At 38.2% G+C, this 15462-nt stretch overlaps 1 protein-coding gene across 1 annotated transcript in view; it reads left to right on the forward strand.

The window, feature by feature from the left end:
- The first annotated feature begins 5472 nt into the window (after window positions 1-5472).
- The window catches only part of cnn3a (calponin 3, acidic a), a 39485-nt gene continuing 29495 nt past the window's right edge, over window positions 5473-15462 (forward strand). The window contains exon 1 of the mRNA XM_039734623.1: window positions 5473-5766. Within this exon, the coding sequence (XP_039590557.1) occupies window positions 5710-5766 (57 nt within the window). The 5' untranslated portion in view covers window positions 5473-5709. The remainder of the gene's footprint in view (window positions 5767-15462) is intronic.

Consider the following 15462-nt stretch of genomic DNA (forward strand, 5'->3'; position numbering starts at 1 on the left):
AAATTTGACATTGACTTTGGTAATTTAAGTAACAGCAATTAGCAAATACAAGTAAAATGTAGCGGTGGCATTGTGGTGCAGTGCTTAGTACTACTACCACATGTCTCTTAAATCAAGGGCTCAGAATGGAGGATGTGCATTCTTCCTACGCCTGTAGACAGGTGACGCATGCAACTTGTTAGCACTTGAAAAGTTCCAAGCCTTGCAGGCAATTCAATGCATGTCACCCCTAATTAAAGAGGTACATAAAATGATGTGATGAGTGGCTTTGTGAACAAGGAATGTGCATATAGGAAAAATATTACCTTAAATTACCCTTCCTAGGAGTGTGACCTCAGCGTGGCGAGGAAGCTTCTGTGACTCAGTGATCTTTCAAACTATGTTGTCTGTAGATGAGTACAGCTGGCAGAGTTACACATGACAAATTTGCCTAAGGGAAGGTGATAGACAAAGAACACTCTATCAGTGTCCCACATGAGAGTATAGGAATAAATCGAGGAGAACCTTATCTAGAACAGGGGTGCAGGGACCCACTATTATAGTCAGACCTGTGGGAGGAGTTCACTGGCGTGTATCTGGGAGCTAAGTGACCAATGACTAACTCAAAAAAGTGCAAGAGCCCTCAATAAGGGCACGCCACTCACAAGATGAAGGATGAAGGTCATGTGCAATGCCAGTCAGGTGACAAGCAAGAGAGGAACAGATCCATGAATATATGGCAATGAAAGTTGCTCATGGGATGTGTAGAGTAACTTCTCTGGCAGGCTAGGAACCAAAGCTTATGTAGGCAGTTGTAACATTCCTGCTAGACAGAGTCTGTCTCACCTCCATGCAGTACATTTGCTCTGGAACCAGAGTTCTTGATCAAGTGTGGAAACTCACAACCATCCAACTGGGAGCCATACAGTTTGCAGTTTATCATGGTGGATTAAAGGGTTGCCCTAATGCCAATTTACTTGAAGCAGCTGTAGTAAGACCCTTAAATAGTCCTCAGGTTCTGACATAATGCTAACTAATGTGCCTGGGGCCTCTAGTCTAATTACAGTCTTGCCCCATCTTCATCAAATACAATAATAATAATAATAGTAATAATAATAATAAATTGTATTAATATAGCATCTTTAAGACAATAAACAAGAAATAGAGGGGGCATAATTTAAAATAACTAAGGAAATTCAAATAAGGTTATGAGGAATAATGCAATAATTAACAGAAATAAAATTGAAATTGGACGTTCTAGCAAAACAAAAACAATATGAGAAAGCTCCAAGGTCAGATACAAGTGAAGCCATAAAAGTCAGTTCCCCTGTGACTAGCTCACAAGGTGGGTTAGATGTGATAATAAGTTTGACCAATGAATGATTCAACAGACTGTGGTGGCAAAAGCCCAAGTCATTTCAGCAGGGTAGAGCTATAAATGTTCTGCTGTCTGTATAACCCTCCTCATTTATGGTCATGAGCTTTGGGTCTTGTCCAAAAGCATGAACTTGGAAGTATAGAAAGCTGAAATAAGATTTCTGCCCAGGGTTGGTGGGTTCACTCTGAGTGTGGAGCATGGCAATACAGAATAATCCTGGAGTAGAAATGCCACTTCTCCTGATCGAAACAGCTGATTAAGTTGGTTTGGCTGTGGGTAATTCGAATGCACCCTTGGTGTGTCTTGCAGTTGGTGTACAAGGCACAGCCCACTGGAAGAAGATCAGGGGGCAGATCTAGCACATGCTAGAGAGATTATTTCTCTCAGCTGGACTGAGAGCATCTGGGAATTTCACAGTGTGTATTGGAAGAGGTTGCTGAGGATAAGGTTCCTGAACAGCCTGGTTCAGCAGGTTGCGAAAGAAAGAAAGAAAGAAAGAAAGAACGAAAGAAAGAAAGAAAGAAAGAAAGAAAGAAAGAAAGAATTAATTTCTGGTGTAAGGAGCTGCCCTTTTAAATTGTACTCTACTGTATGTCTTACATAGATAGATAGATAGATAGATAGACAGATAGATAGATAGATAGATAGATAGATAGATAGATAGATAGATAGAACTTTTTATATTGTTTATTCTGTCTTTTTAGTCTTGCTTTCCTCTCTAAATCATGTTTCCTCTGTCAACCTTCAACCAAAATTATGTAATTATATCCATTATTTTTGTGATATGACCATTGACCTCTTTAGTTGTGCTATGTTTGGTCCAGGTAGTATGCGTACTGTATATGAAACACTATCAGTTAATGAAATGTGTTCAGTATTGGTACAGCATGTTTGCATTTTTGGCCTTTCTAATACGGTTGTCTTTTGTTTAATGCTTTGCTAACACCAGGCCTTTACTAGCATGCATTAGCTTCATTCATTATCATGTGCCTCTGTTCAACATCTTCACATTCTTGTTAATTTTTTGTCCCAGTCAGAATGTGATACCAGGAGCAGTTTGCATATGAACTTGTTTTTAACTGCTATATGTGCTACCAGTCAGCAATAGTATCACATGCTTACAGTTCTTTGGTTTGTTATGGACCGTCAAGGTATTATACCCCATATTCTTACCTGCATTTGTTCTCTGATTGTGTGTGATTTATAATGTCTGCATAGCATTTATCTTAAAAAATATACTGAGCTACAGTATATCATTTCAAATTGTTAGTTGGGCAATAATTCAACATGCAATATTTTGTATGTTTTAGGGAACAAACATATAGAAGGGAAACAAAGGTGTGAAGACCTCTATAAGTGACGCTTTGTTCTCTTTATTAAGCTAATATTCACTGAATTTCTTCTTTCTGTTTACGTTGTGTCCAGAAAACCCAGAGAAAATGAAATGTGTGTGTTACTTACAGGAAATGATTCTCACATATATCCTGGTGAATATATAGTATTTTCTTAAATTGTCTACACAGTATATCAAAAGAATAAGAAGAAGAATGGCTGCTCTAACATCATCTTGTTGGTTCTTTTCTTACCTGTTTATTTTGGATACCATATCTTATTGTTTACAACATATTCCTCACAATGTGGGCTGGGTAAAGTGGAAAAAGCCAGTCACAATATTCAGGAGCAAACCTAATGCAATTTGAGCTCATCCGACAGACACAGTTCAAATCTCAGAAAATAAAATGGAAGCAGAAGTCATCACTAAACCAGAATAAAGGATGGCTAAAATAAATCAATTTTCCATAACTATGTGAAGGCTATACAGTAAATATATGGTATGATTTCTTCTTTAAATCTTAACACTAAAGTATTACTTCTAAGTAACTATGTCCATCACCGCTTATGCTGTATCTCTTACCTTTGTGATCTTTACTGAAAAAATTTGAAATATTCACCTTGACAATTTCTACTTATACTCTTTTAAATTGTAGTGAACTACACTATACATTTGACTAAACTGGAATTTGTCTGTATTCCAAGTTTACATGTACATCTTTAAATTACAATACACTGACATTGGTTTCCTCTTTAGTTAGGCAGAGGCCAGGCCCTTGCTAGTGTCGGCAGGCTACGTGTCACTTGTCTGCAAGCAATGTACATTTTATGGGTGAGCTGGTGCATTCAGTATTTTGTGACTTGTCATAAGGAGCTTGGTTGTTTCTTGATCTTCGATAGTGTGATAATGATCACTGCAAGTCTGGCTGTAAAGTGAAATACACACTGCTTGGAAGGAACTGATTTAGCAGCTACTAGTTAGAAAACGTATTACAAAGCTTGACAAACATTATGTAAATACTGTAAATCATATACATAACACGTAACATATACAGTCTTTGCCCTTATTACTTTGAACCTCACTCACTCCTGGTTCCAGTCCTTTGTCTGATGCCAGCAGCCATACCACCTGCACTTCAGAACAGGTAATCCACCTGAATTTAAGCATATTTGGGCCCAGCAAATACTTGAATGGGAGAACAACTAAGGAAGCTTGGGTTGCTTCTGGAAGAGGTGTTACTGTTCCCATCGGGGAGTGCTTACCTTGTGGTCTGTATGTGGACCCCAGTGCCCCCAGGAAAAAATTTTGCTGTCCTTCGGATGAGACGTAAAACCACGGTCCTGTCTCTCTGTGGTCATAAAAGATCCCTGGGCCTCTTTTAAAAAGAGTAGGGTATATCCAAATGTCCTAGGTAAATTGCCCACCATGACCTTGTTTGTCCTGGCCCCCTAATCATTAGGTCTCTAATTGGCTAACTATCTCTCTGTTCCATCTAATAGCTAGATTCTGGTGAGCATATTGGCACAAAAATGGCTGCTGTTGTATCAAACCAAACTCTGACAGACTTGGCGAACTAAATCTGTTTAGTCGTGAGCACAGGAAACTGTGTGGGGCCCTAACCCAGATTTTCAATATTCTCAAAGTCATTGATAAAGTAGATCCAGCAGAACTCTTTCAGTGTGATAGTGAATTGTGTACAGGAAGTGCCAGGAAACACTTCTTTGCACAAAGAGTTGTGGGAATCTGATACAAATAACCAAGAAACGTAGTTGAAGCAGAAACCTTGACAACCTTTAAGAAGTACCTGGGTTAGATATTTGGACAGCTTAGCAATTATCTAAACAAACGAGCTTGATAGACTGAATGGCCGCTCTCGTTTGTCAGATTTCTTAAGTTGTTATCGGTGGTGGTTGAAGTGGCTCCCCTGCTGTTTAAGTAAAGTGCTTGAAGCATTTATTAATAAAAATATAACTAAATAGCCACAATGAGTCAGAAATAGACAAGCTTGTTCAATAATTGGATGGATATGTATTTTTGTAATAATTATTTTATTATTGTTCTATATTTGCTGTTTGAATACCCTTTACTAAATATTTCCAGGATCATATTTATATTTTAAATATTAATAATTGTGAGGCAGCATGGCAGCACTAAACACTACACTACTCTTCAGTTAATGTTCATCCTTTATTTGAGATGCTTAATATCTGCTAAGAGATGAAAATAATGTTATTTCCAATTATTTGGCGTTATATTTTATGTTGAAGCAATGCATGGATGAAATAGTAAGTGCGTGCAACCGACTTGCCAGCTTCCTTGGGAGATGAATAAACTTAGGTCAGCCCATTAAAAAAAAAAGTACAGGCATGGGAACTATAAACACATATTATGCATTTAACAGTCATAAGCAGGATATTTCATTAACAGTCTGTTAAAGGCTAAACTATCACCTAATTTTATTCGTAATTATAAACATAAGGCAGACAGAAAGTTCTCTGACAAAAACAGTTTGACATTTTAAAAAGAAGCAAACATAGCTTGGCGTCCTCAAAATGGAAAAAAGAATACAAAGCAGCCTTTACTGTAATGTTCCATCCCTAATTGGAGGGGATGCCAAGCAGGGGTCTTCTCTCCCATCTCCGTTCTTTCTCTTCTACTACACACACCCAGCGCTTCTTTTGCAGCGCAACAAAGAGCGAGTGTATGCAAAAGAGTCGCCTCTGATTGGTCGAAGCGCCACCGTCAATCGGCTGAGAACATTTTTTTGGAAAAAAAAAATCCAGCTATAGAAACTAGAACTTTCTGTAGAGCGGAGCCGTCGCAGTGCTGCTGGTTGGAGAGCGCAAAAGAGGCTGGAGCACGGGGACTTTTATTAATTAGCTGCTTTACAGATTACGAAGGATTTTTTTTAATACGTTACGATAACGACAATCCTACCTCGAGGCTCCGACGTTTTCTTTTTTATTCTTTAGCAGCTGGTGTGAAAACAGAAACGTGCAAGTGATATATAAAAACGACAATGGCTCAGTTCAACAAAGGACCATCTTACGGTTTATCAGCCGAAGTTAAAAACAAGGTAAGAAATGCCGCTGTTTCCTCGTGGTTGAAACCATATCAGTGCGGCGGTGGGAATGTATTTTTTTTTTCTTTCGTGAGAGGGGCTTATTGGAGAGTATTTTAAGCATTTTTAAAATTTGCTTCTGGGGAGGTTTCTCTTCAGTTCTTTAGTGGAAACCGTTTGTTTTTATTTTCTTATGCAGTTTAACGTAAAAACGTAGCAAGTATCGTTTGTTTTAGTAAGCGTTTTGAGATGGGTGGACTACGTGCTTGTGTGTTTGTGGAAAGAAGGTTATATTCTAATAGGCCACTTGAGTCGATGTTTTATCGTCAGTATTAATTCCATTTCCAGGCCTCCCGTCGTTCCTGAAATCCGTTTTACGACTGCGGTACCCCGATGGTCGTCGCACTTTTCCTGCAGTTCCTCTGTGCTTAGACGGGGATGCTGAGGAGGGCGTCTCAAATTCCCCTTTCTCCGTCATCGATTCCCAGCTCGGGACGGCGAGCTTTTTTTAAATGAACACACGACTTGTCTTTAATATCGTGTGCATAACGTTTTATTATTTAGAATTTCTATTTTGTAGGTCGGGACATTTTACGGTTTTTGTTTGTGTGCCACCGCATACCTGCCGGCTTTTGGTGATGTGTTGTTCATACAACACACACACACGAGTTACTTGAGAGTGCGGATGACGCCCAGGGGGCTAGGTGCGCGCGTTTCCATTTCTAGCGTTCTCGTTTACAGCTTTCTTTAAGGAACGGACGTTTGTGATCGAAATCGCAGTGTCATGCATTTATTAGCAACTGAAAGACCAGCAGGTCTGAGGTCTAAAGAGACTTAGATGGGGGCTGGTAGGATACGAAGATAATAAAACAACGGGGGTATTTAAATGCGCCATTTAAGAGTGGTGGGTGTAGAATGTAAACAAAACACCAAGGCTTTTTAAACGCTTTACGCCTGCTAGAGTGATAGCAGGCTTACTTGCAACCTTTTCAGAAAGGCTGTAAATGTATTTGCACGAGAGGCCATGCTGGTCGCAAGCGGCGTATGTGGAGCAACACATCCACGGAGTTCGATCTCTGCGCCGGCTATTTAATGTCCTCTTTCATCATTCGCCCTTTAACATGAAATGTCCTTCAGAAGCGGATGGGGGGCTGGGGCGGTAAAAATCCCTGTTCTTTTTTCCAGCATTCCTGAAGCATGACATCATTGCTTATCCCAAGGAAGCTCCTGGTAGGCAGAAAACATCTCGACTTCAGGGGACCGCCGCGTGTGAAGTGCTGACACAGCTACTTAAGGCGTTGATTGGGATGCATTTCTTCAGTTTGAATTCGTTACTTTACATACCGCCCTTCACAGAGTGTAGGCTGCTGCGTGGTTAAGGCTTAGACTTGTGAACGCAAAAGCTGGCACCATATCACAAAGTCACTTAACCTTGCACATTGCTCCAGTTGCAAGAGTACAATAATAAGCAGACAAGGCGCTTTTATTGGTGATGGTCGATGCCTGGAGGCGCCATGTAAAGGTAAAATGTTTGTTAGACCCAACCCTCAATACACTTTCACAGACATCAGAAAAATTTCACTTGAATTTTAGTGATAACATGATATAGATGAGAATCGGTGGTATGGACGGAAAGTTTAGCTGTAGTTTGTTTGAATGTTTGTCTTACAATCCGTTCCATCTGTGTAGTTCTTATTTTTTTTTTTTTTAACTGTGTGGATCCACATGTGTAATTTCCACTATGTACCTGAAGTTAAAAGTAGGTAGAATAGATTTTTTTATATTTATTTTGCTCCATATAAATATAAACATACCTGCGTGTGCTGTGTAGTTATGGCCCTCTCATTGGTCCCTTTAAGTCTTTCAGGTAGCAAAAAAAAAAGGTTCAAAGTTTGATATTAATAACGTAATTGTTTTAGTAGACATGACATCTGGAGAAGGCTGGTAAATGGAGGCTTTTTACAAAAGCTAAACAGCCAGTGGCTATCTTAAAATGTTTTGTTCATGAATAGCACTTTGATTAGATTCCACTGCTGTCTAGGAACTACCAATGTGCATATCCAGGAAAATGGAAAAGGATCAGTTTCACTAACATTCCAGCAGCTGAGTGATCTAGTACATGATTTAAATAGTTGTAATTTACTCTATGGTCCTAGTAGGATATTTGTAGCTGTCTCAATTACCTGTCTGGAAATTATTCATTTAGGCAGAATTGAGCATGTCTGCAGGCCATAGTGGTTAAATAAAGGTAATTTATGATGCACTTCAAAACAGTGCCTCAACTGTTCCTGTCATTTCCGTGAATGATGAAAAGTCATATAATTTATAACCTTTATGCAGGACAGTGAATGCGAACATCCGAACGTTTCACACTGCAGAATTAAGGCAGACTATACTGGTTGTATGCAATGTCAAATGTTGAGCAATACATGGTGTGTTGTTGATTTACTCTTTTTGTTACCCAAAAGGTCTTCAAATGTTGCACTTAGCATTAAGATTCTGTTCACTTATTTATGAGACTGAATACTTCAAACAATAGACCGAGTAAGCAGATAAATAGTTTTGGTAATGTCTAGTGTGCTTTTACCGTTGGGTGAGGGGTTCTGTTTTAGAGAAAGCATTTTTTGTGAGCTGAGAAAGTGTGCAGTTGGATACCATCGCTTGGGTGTCCAATTTCCACAAATTCAGTTCCAGTTTGAGATTAGTAGTGAAATTAGTCCATCCATTATGCTGTAGGATTTTTGTTTTCTTCTATCTCTAATTCCGCACATAGCAACAAGTTTGAGTTAGTGTTGCTTTATGAATGAAAGCCTTTTTTTGTAAATATGAGAGTATCATTCTTATCATGGTTTGCATTAACAGCAATAGTCTGAAAGTAAGACATTTGTCAGTTGTAGTAATTGAATTATGTACCTGCTTAATTCTTTAAATGTGTGTTTATGCTTTGTGTGTGTGTGAGACCGCAACCCAAGAGTTGTTGTGAATGTTCTCTGCAGTAATAGACATAAGGTAGGAAACCACTTGGGGTGGCATACTAGTCCATTTAAGGGTAAACAAGAGTACAAACCAGATGTGGAATTTTCAGATGTGTCTTTGAACTGTGGGAGCAAACCAAATAACCAGAAGAAAAGGGGGGAAACCAGCACAAAGCCTGGGATTTCAAACAAGCTCTACATTGAAGGCACTGTCCTCTCTCGGTTTTGTAAATCCTTTTCCATTAAATTGACACCACTCTTGCCATTCAAACTCTCAAACAGTAGTTAAGTGAAACTTTTACACTTGGTCTATAGGCCAGGCTTAAATAAACAGAGTTTAACAACATGATTTCTTTTGAAAGTTATGTTTAAACACAGTTGACACTTGTCTGATTGTTTTGTACAGTATTCTTGCACCTTGTATTTGTATTGGTTAGTATCCTATAAACTGGACTAATTTGGGACCAAGAATAAACTCATTCATCTTAAGTCATGAAAAAGTTGTTTCTCTAGTAATTCCAGAAACCAGAACAGGGCTGCGGGCTTGGTGCCAGTTGTTTACACTACAAGGAAGAGCTCTCGAGTAGTTTTTGCTAATGTATTGCTAATACTTAATACAATAAATTTGTGTTAGTATATTTAAACGCAACAGATATGAAGGAAACTGCTGATATCCATTTCTTCCCCCTGCTGTTTTATTTTTATATAAATATTTTAAATCTGGAGGTACTTGTATTGCACTGGATGTCCTTTTTCTGGCTTCTGTATCTGCGTTAACATGAATTAAGTTAATGTTTACAAACTGTGAGAAGTACTAATTCTTTTGGAGTGCAGCCTTGTCATAAATAAAATTTAAATAGGCTAAAATCAATTGCAGTTTGAATGTTAATAATAGCTGAAGGAGTCTTTGAAGAAAACCCGATGGAATCGAAACAGGAACCTGGTGTAGTCTGGTTCCTTGTGCTAATAAGGAACAACTGCAATATACTATTGTGAAATTCCAGACCCTGTTCTGACTATGTATGTCACAGTACCAGACGTTTTGTCTTCTGTACCTGTACCAGTGAAACTTTGATACTTGAATCCTATTTCAGACCGCATCAACAATGAAGTCGCATTCGGCATCTTTTAAAATCATCATTATTCAAGTAAACAATATTGTGCTGCCTTCTGTAATGGAATATGAAACTATATAAATAAAAACGGAACAGCTTTTAAATAGTGGTAAACCCATCAAGTAGTTAGCCCACCATCATTTTAGCAAACTAGTATTGGCATTTTTAAAAATGACATTTCTGATGTTGCATTGTAGTTTTATATGTAACGGACAAAGCGATGCCCCTATTGACCTTAAGCATGGTAAAGGTGCTATATAAATGTAGTTGTGTTATTATTAGTGTAATAGTAAATATTTTGTTTTATAAAGTTTTAACCTTGTGGGGATTTATAAAGAATAATATGAGCTACATGATTTACCTTATGTGTACATTTCTAAATGTATTCTTTGCCATGTCTCTTATTTTTCTGTTAACACAGTACATGTCATATCAGTAGCAGCATGTGCTTTGTCTTTTGAATCATTGGAACACTAAATACATTTTATTTAGTTAACAAATGGAGGAACTCGTTTCACTGCTAGCTTAGAGAAGCCAAATAGCCACTTTGATTGAAACTACCATTGTTGGTAGTATTGCCAGGGTGTAAAGTCTCAGTTCCTTTATTGAGACTGTGTAGAAAACTTAAAAGGAGGTTATTCTTGCCATCATTTCATCTTCTCGTATAAATTTTTGACTCTTCGAGTTAAGTATTTGCAGCTCTCATCTGATCAGTTGTATAATTTCACACTGAAAGCATGCAAACATCTATATTTGAACTAAGTCTATAGATATAAAAGCAGCAGTAACAAAAGCCTGTGTATGTGTGTGTTTTTTATTTTTTAACAAGTTCAGTTCACAGAATTGTGCTATAATTTTACTCTCTTGAAAACAAAAGTTTTCCAGACATAACTTCTGCTGTTTGTTTTAGATACTGTGTTAATGTGATATTATAGCATCACTCTTACGAGCCCTTTTCAGATGTATGCTTTTAGTCACCCTTTTCTCATATTTTCAGGCCTTCAGAAGTAATTTTTCTACTTGCAGTCATGCATGAGTGCAGTGCCAACTTTGATTTGGAACTACTGATACTGTTAAACTAGCACTGTTATTTTTATGGAATTATGGTATGGTACCGAAGTATCAGTTCTTGTGAAATCCCTAGTTGTGACTGCATTATGTACAAGGCAGGAACCAACTGTAGACTGATCTCCAGTCCATTACAGAACATGATGATGTATCCAAGTTAATTGAAAGTCACAAATCAGTCCAACTTTGATGTCTTATAAAATACTTTGAGAAATGTAAAGTATCTGGAGAAGATGTACCCTGAGATAATGGGGAATGCATACATGCCACACAGTGACCAGGCTGGGTTCAGACAAAGATCTCTGGTAGTTTGAGGCAGCAACATTAACCACTGCAGGCAATTCTAGTTCTGCTTTGGTTTTCAGTTCATATACTGAACAGCCACAACATTAAAACCACTGACAAAACATTGATTATCTTGTCAGTGGCATCTGTCATGGTATTGGGCTTTGACTGACAATGGCCAAATTGTGATGGCTAGATGACGAGTCATATCTTTTAAACCTCGGGTCTTCTGGGTTGTTCCCGAAATGCAATGACAGGGCCATGGGTGTCTAAGGCTTAATTATGTGTGTGAAGGCTAACCCATCTGGTCTGATCCTACAGAGGACCTACTGTAGCACAAATTACTGAAAACCTAATGCTGGCCATGAGAGAAATGTGTCGGTACACACAGTCTGGCACTGCTTGCTGTGTAGCCACAGACCGGTCAGTGTGCTCATGCAGATATCTGTCTGCTGCCAGAAGAAATGGACCATGGTGTAATGGAAGAAAGTGGCCTGGTCTTGAATCAAGGGTCCTTTTTAGATCATGTGGACAGCCCGATATGTGTGTGTGACTTGTTTACATGGGAAAGAGATGGCAGAAGGATCTACTATGGGAAGAAGGCAAGCCAGCGGAAGCAGTGTGGTGCTATGAGAAATGTTTTCCTGGGAAACCTTGGGACATGGCAGTCATGTGGATGTTACTTCGACATGTGCCACCTACCCAAAAATTGCTCCAGACCACATACACCCTTTCATAGCAACGGCATTACCTAATGGCATTGGCCTCTTTTGACAGGATAATGTATTCCACCAAACTACTAACATTTTTCAGGAATGGCTTGAATCAATCAACCAACATTTATTTATATAGCACATTTTCATACAAAAAAAATGTAGCTCAAAGTGCTTTACAAAATGAAGAATAGAAAAATAGAAGACACCAATAAAAAATAAACATAAGTCAACATTAATTAACATAGAATAAGTAAGGTCCGATGGTAAATGATGAATCGTAAGGTAAAGTGTTTAAGGTTTGACTTGGCCTCCAAATTACCCAGGTTTCTCTCTCATAGAGCATCTGTGGGATGTGCTGGGGTGGGGGACTTAGTCTGATCTATGGAGGCCTAATTTTGCAACTTGCAGAACTGCTGCTAACGTGTTGGTACCACTGGGTTATCTGGACTGTCAGAGCAGTTGCAAGTTTCTTCAAATCTCACTTGTATAGAAAATGGATGGGACCCGCCTCCCCTTCAGCTCTGTGGATTAAGTCCCTAGTTACATGTGGAAGGTTGCCAGCACATGTTGAATAGAGTACTGTTTATGCATGCTTCGCAGAAATGACACAGAAGAGAGAGTTTTTTCCACCTTTCGATTTGATGACTTGGAAGTTTTCAGGTTTTCTCACATTCCCATGAATCTAAAATTGGGTGAGCAGCCACTGTAATTTTGTGTTTTATGTGATTTGCAGAGAGTAGGTGCAATAAGAATTCAATACACTATTTTTCTACTTTTTTTAAGTTAAGATGAATCTTCACTCACATTGTGCAATATTTATAAAAAAAAAAAACCCAACAAAACAAACACAGGTTAGTCTTTGCTCTGGAACACAAGCTTTTAAAATGGAAAATGCCACATTTCATTTGAAATACTGGTTTTAAATTTACTTTTGACATAATGTGTTGGAGTACTGCTGTTTTTAAAAATTTTGGTGTTTTACAAAATTAAATATGGCTGAAGATATTCAACATATCCGTTAACCTTTTGCTTTGCTTCAATATTGATGCCTCTTAGAGTACATTCAAATTTCACATTCTTTTTATTACTGTAGGTTTTCTAAATATACTGTCAGTAAAAAAAAAATAAAAAGTGATATAATCATTCTTAACAGTAAACAATATGCCTGAGTAGAGAGGAACCAAATTGAGCAGTTTTCAGTATGAGGAAAGACAAACTGAAAAAGTAGGAGGAAAGCCAATTATCTCTGTTGCAGTGCAAAAAAAAAAAAATTGAAGCCGGCTGTTTCTAATGGAAAAAACTGGAACACAATTTTTTTTTTTGTAATGACTTAACATTTTACCAGGGTTTGAATTTTGGCATGGGATTGTAGGTGTGGGAGCAGCTGAAAGAAGATTATAGGTATCCCACAAATTCTGCTTTCAATGGCAAAAGTCTTTATTGCCACATTTGTAGCATTTAATTGAGAATTAAAAATACACAATTTATTTGAGAGTGTGATGTGACCAATTAAATGTCTTTTGAATGAGTAGAAAAAATATACACTTATTAATACAGCACTATTCATGGTTGCAATAAAGAGACACTTGTACACCATCTGTTCCTGTGTATTTGCAATAATGGCCATGGTTGGCTGGCTGTTCAGTTTGGGTGCACCTAGTCCCAACTTGGTAATTGCATGATGATGTTTGTATTGTGTCTTTAACAAATGACCATTCCAAACCATAAATGAGTTGTCATCAACAACCTGCCTAGGGGGGTATTATTCATATGTGGATTACTCGTTTAGCAGGATGTAATTGTTGACGATTTGGCCTGATCCTGGATGTGTTGTCATAGCAGCACATCCAAATCCTCAAACCTGCTCGGAGGATTATCTCACACAATCCGTTTCCATGCATGGAATTCATTCAGTCATGGCTACATCGTTCATGAATGAGCAACCAATTCTATCTATCTATCTATTGGTGCGCAAATTGGAAGAAGAGAATTTCATAGAGGGTTTTGCGCGATCGGCAAGATCCTTTATTGCTCCCGGAGGAAATTCTCACAACCACACAGACAGTATGCATTGCTTTGCGTTTTTTTGCAAGCAGCACTTTTTTTTTTTTTTATATATATATATACTGTAGGCGATTTTGGAAAATCTGTCTAAAAGTGCAGTTTGCCAGGCAATTCGTAAAGTCTGTTTAGCTCTGAAATATTTCCTTTGGGTTTTCATAGTGTTTCCTGGACACCTGTGTGTGCAGACAATAAGAGGCGTTTCATGCCGTTGCAGGTACACAGGCAAAAACTCCCACAGTTCTATAAAGAATCTCCCAATCAGCCTAACATTCTCATTACCCAGGATTTCCAAATGTGATTGGGGCACATGGGACTGATCAGAGTGGAGTTTGATCAAATATTATTTGAAATGTACCTCTCCTCCTGATGAATAATCAGACACCATGTCTTCATCAAATATTTGACTTTCGTCAATATGTCGTTGATCAGACAAGGATATGACATTCCCTGCAACTGACCCAACCAAAAAAAAAAAAAATGCCCTCAGAAACAGGGCGATGGGCATTTTGCTGGAGAGCCAACTCTTCTGCAGGGGTTAGGTCTGGACCATGTGGACCTCCACCTGTTTTTTGCTTGTCTGCCTTCTTATTAGCTTTAAAATTTAATGTTTTTTTATATTATATATGATCCTTAATGTCAACAAGTCTTTAAATAGTTATATACCAATATTTACCAGTTTGAAGTATATTCTTGTACTTCACTTTAACCTGTTCCCATGTTCTCCTTGTGCTCATGTTTGATCTGGAAATATGACATATTAAATAATAATTAAACCTGACACATAGGAAATGCTGCATTCAGTAAGTACAATGCACACTACTTTTTGCCAGCTGTCTTTTCTGGTTTGGGCTGCTTTTGCAGTGTTACCCCTTATGCATATTAAATCTTGAAATTCTTCATATCCTTCGAACAAATGGTTCTGCTCTGATTGTGTGGGGGGGAAAAAAAATGTGCCTGTTCTTTTGTCATTTTGTTGCAGCCTATCAAAGACTTGCTGATCATGTTTTCTAGACTATATATATGGGCTTTTTCAATCGGTGCGGGTGCGTGCATTCATCTCAGATGATTAGATCCAGCTAGACTAATCTACTAAACAGCTGTGTTTGAAAAACTGACTTATCGCGGATGAGCTTCACCGGCATTAACTCATCCAAGATGAGGCACCTGATCTCGGATGATTTTAAGCAACGTACAGAAAATACCAACTAGGTCTGTAGACTTTTTAGTGACACTCTATATCATTGCATCAAATAACATTTTTTTTTTTTTCCCCAGAAGGGATTTCTAACTACTGCACAGAGTAAAAAAATGCAAACACCTGAGATGTAAGCTCAAATGTTTTTCAGTCATGATCTGTTGTCCACAATTCATTTCAAATGATTGTTTTGTTGACCAGTACACCTCAGTTTTAACCTTCTGGATTGTACACAATGAGGGCAAAGAAAGCCAGCAGGTTCATCGTGATATCAGAGCTCATGAACAGGCTGG

This window comes from Polypterus senegalus, chromosome 14 (assembly GCF_016835505.1).
Source record: "Polypterus senegalus isolate Bchr_013 chromosome 14, ASM1683550v1, whole genome shotgun sequence".
In the NCBI taxonomy this organism is placed as follows: Eukaryota; Metazoa; Chordata; class Cladistia; order Polypteriformes; family Polypteridae; genus Polypterus; species Polypterus senegalus.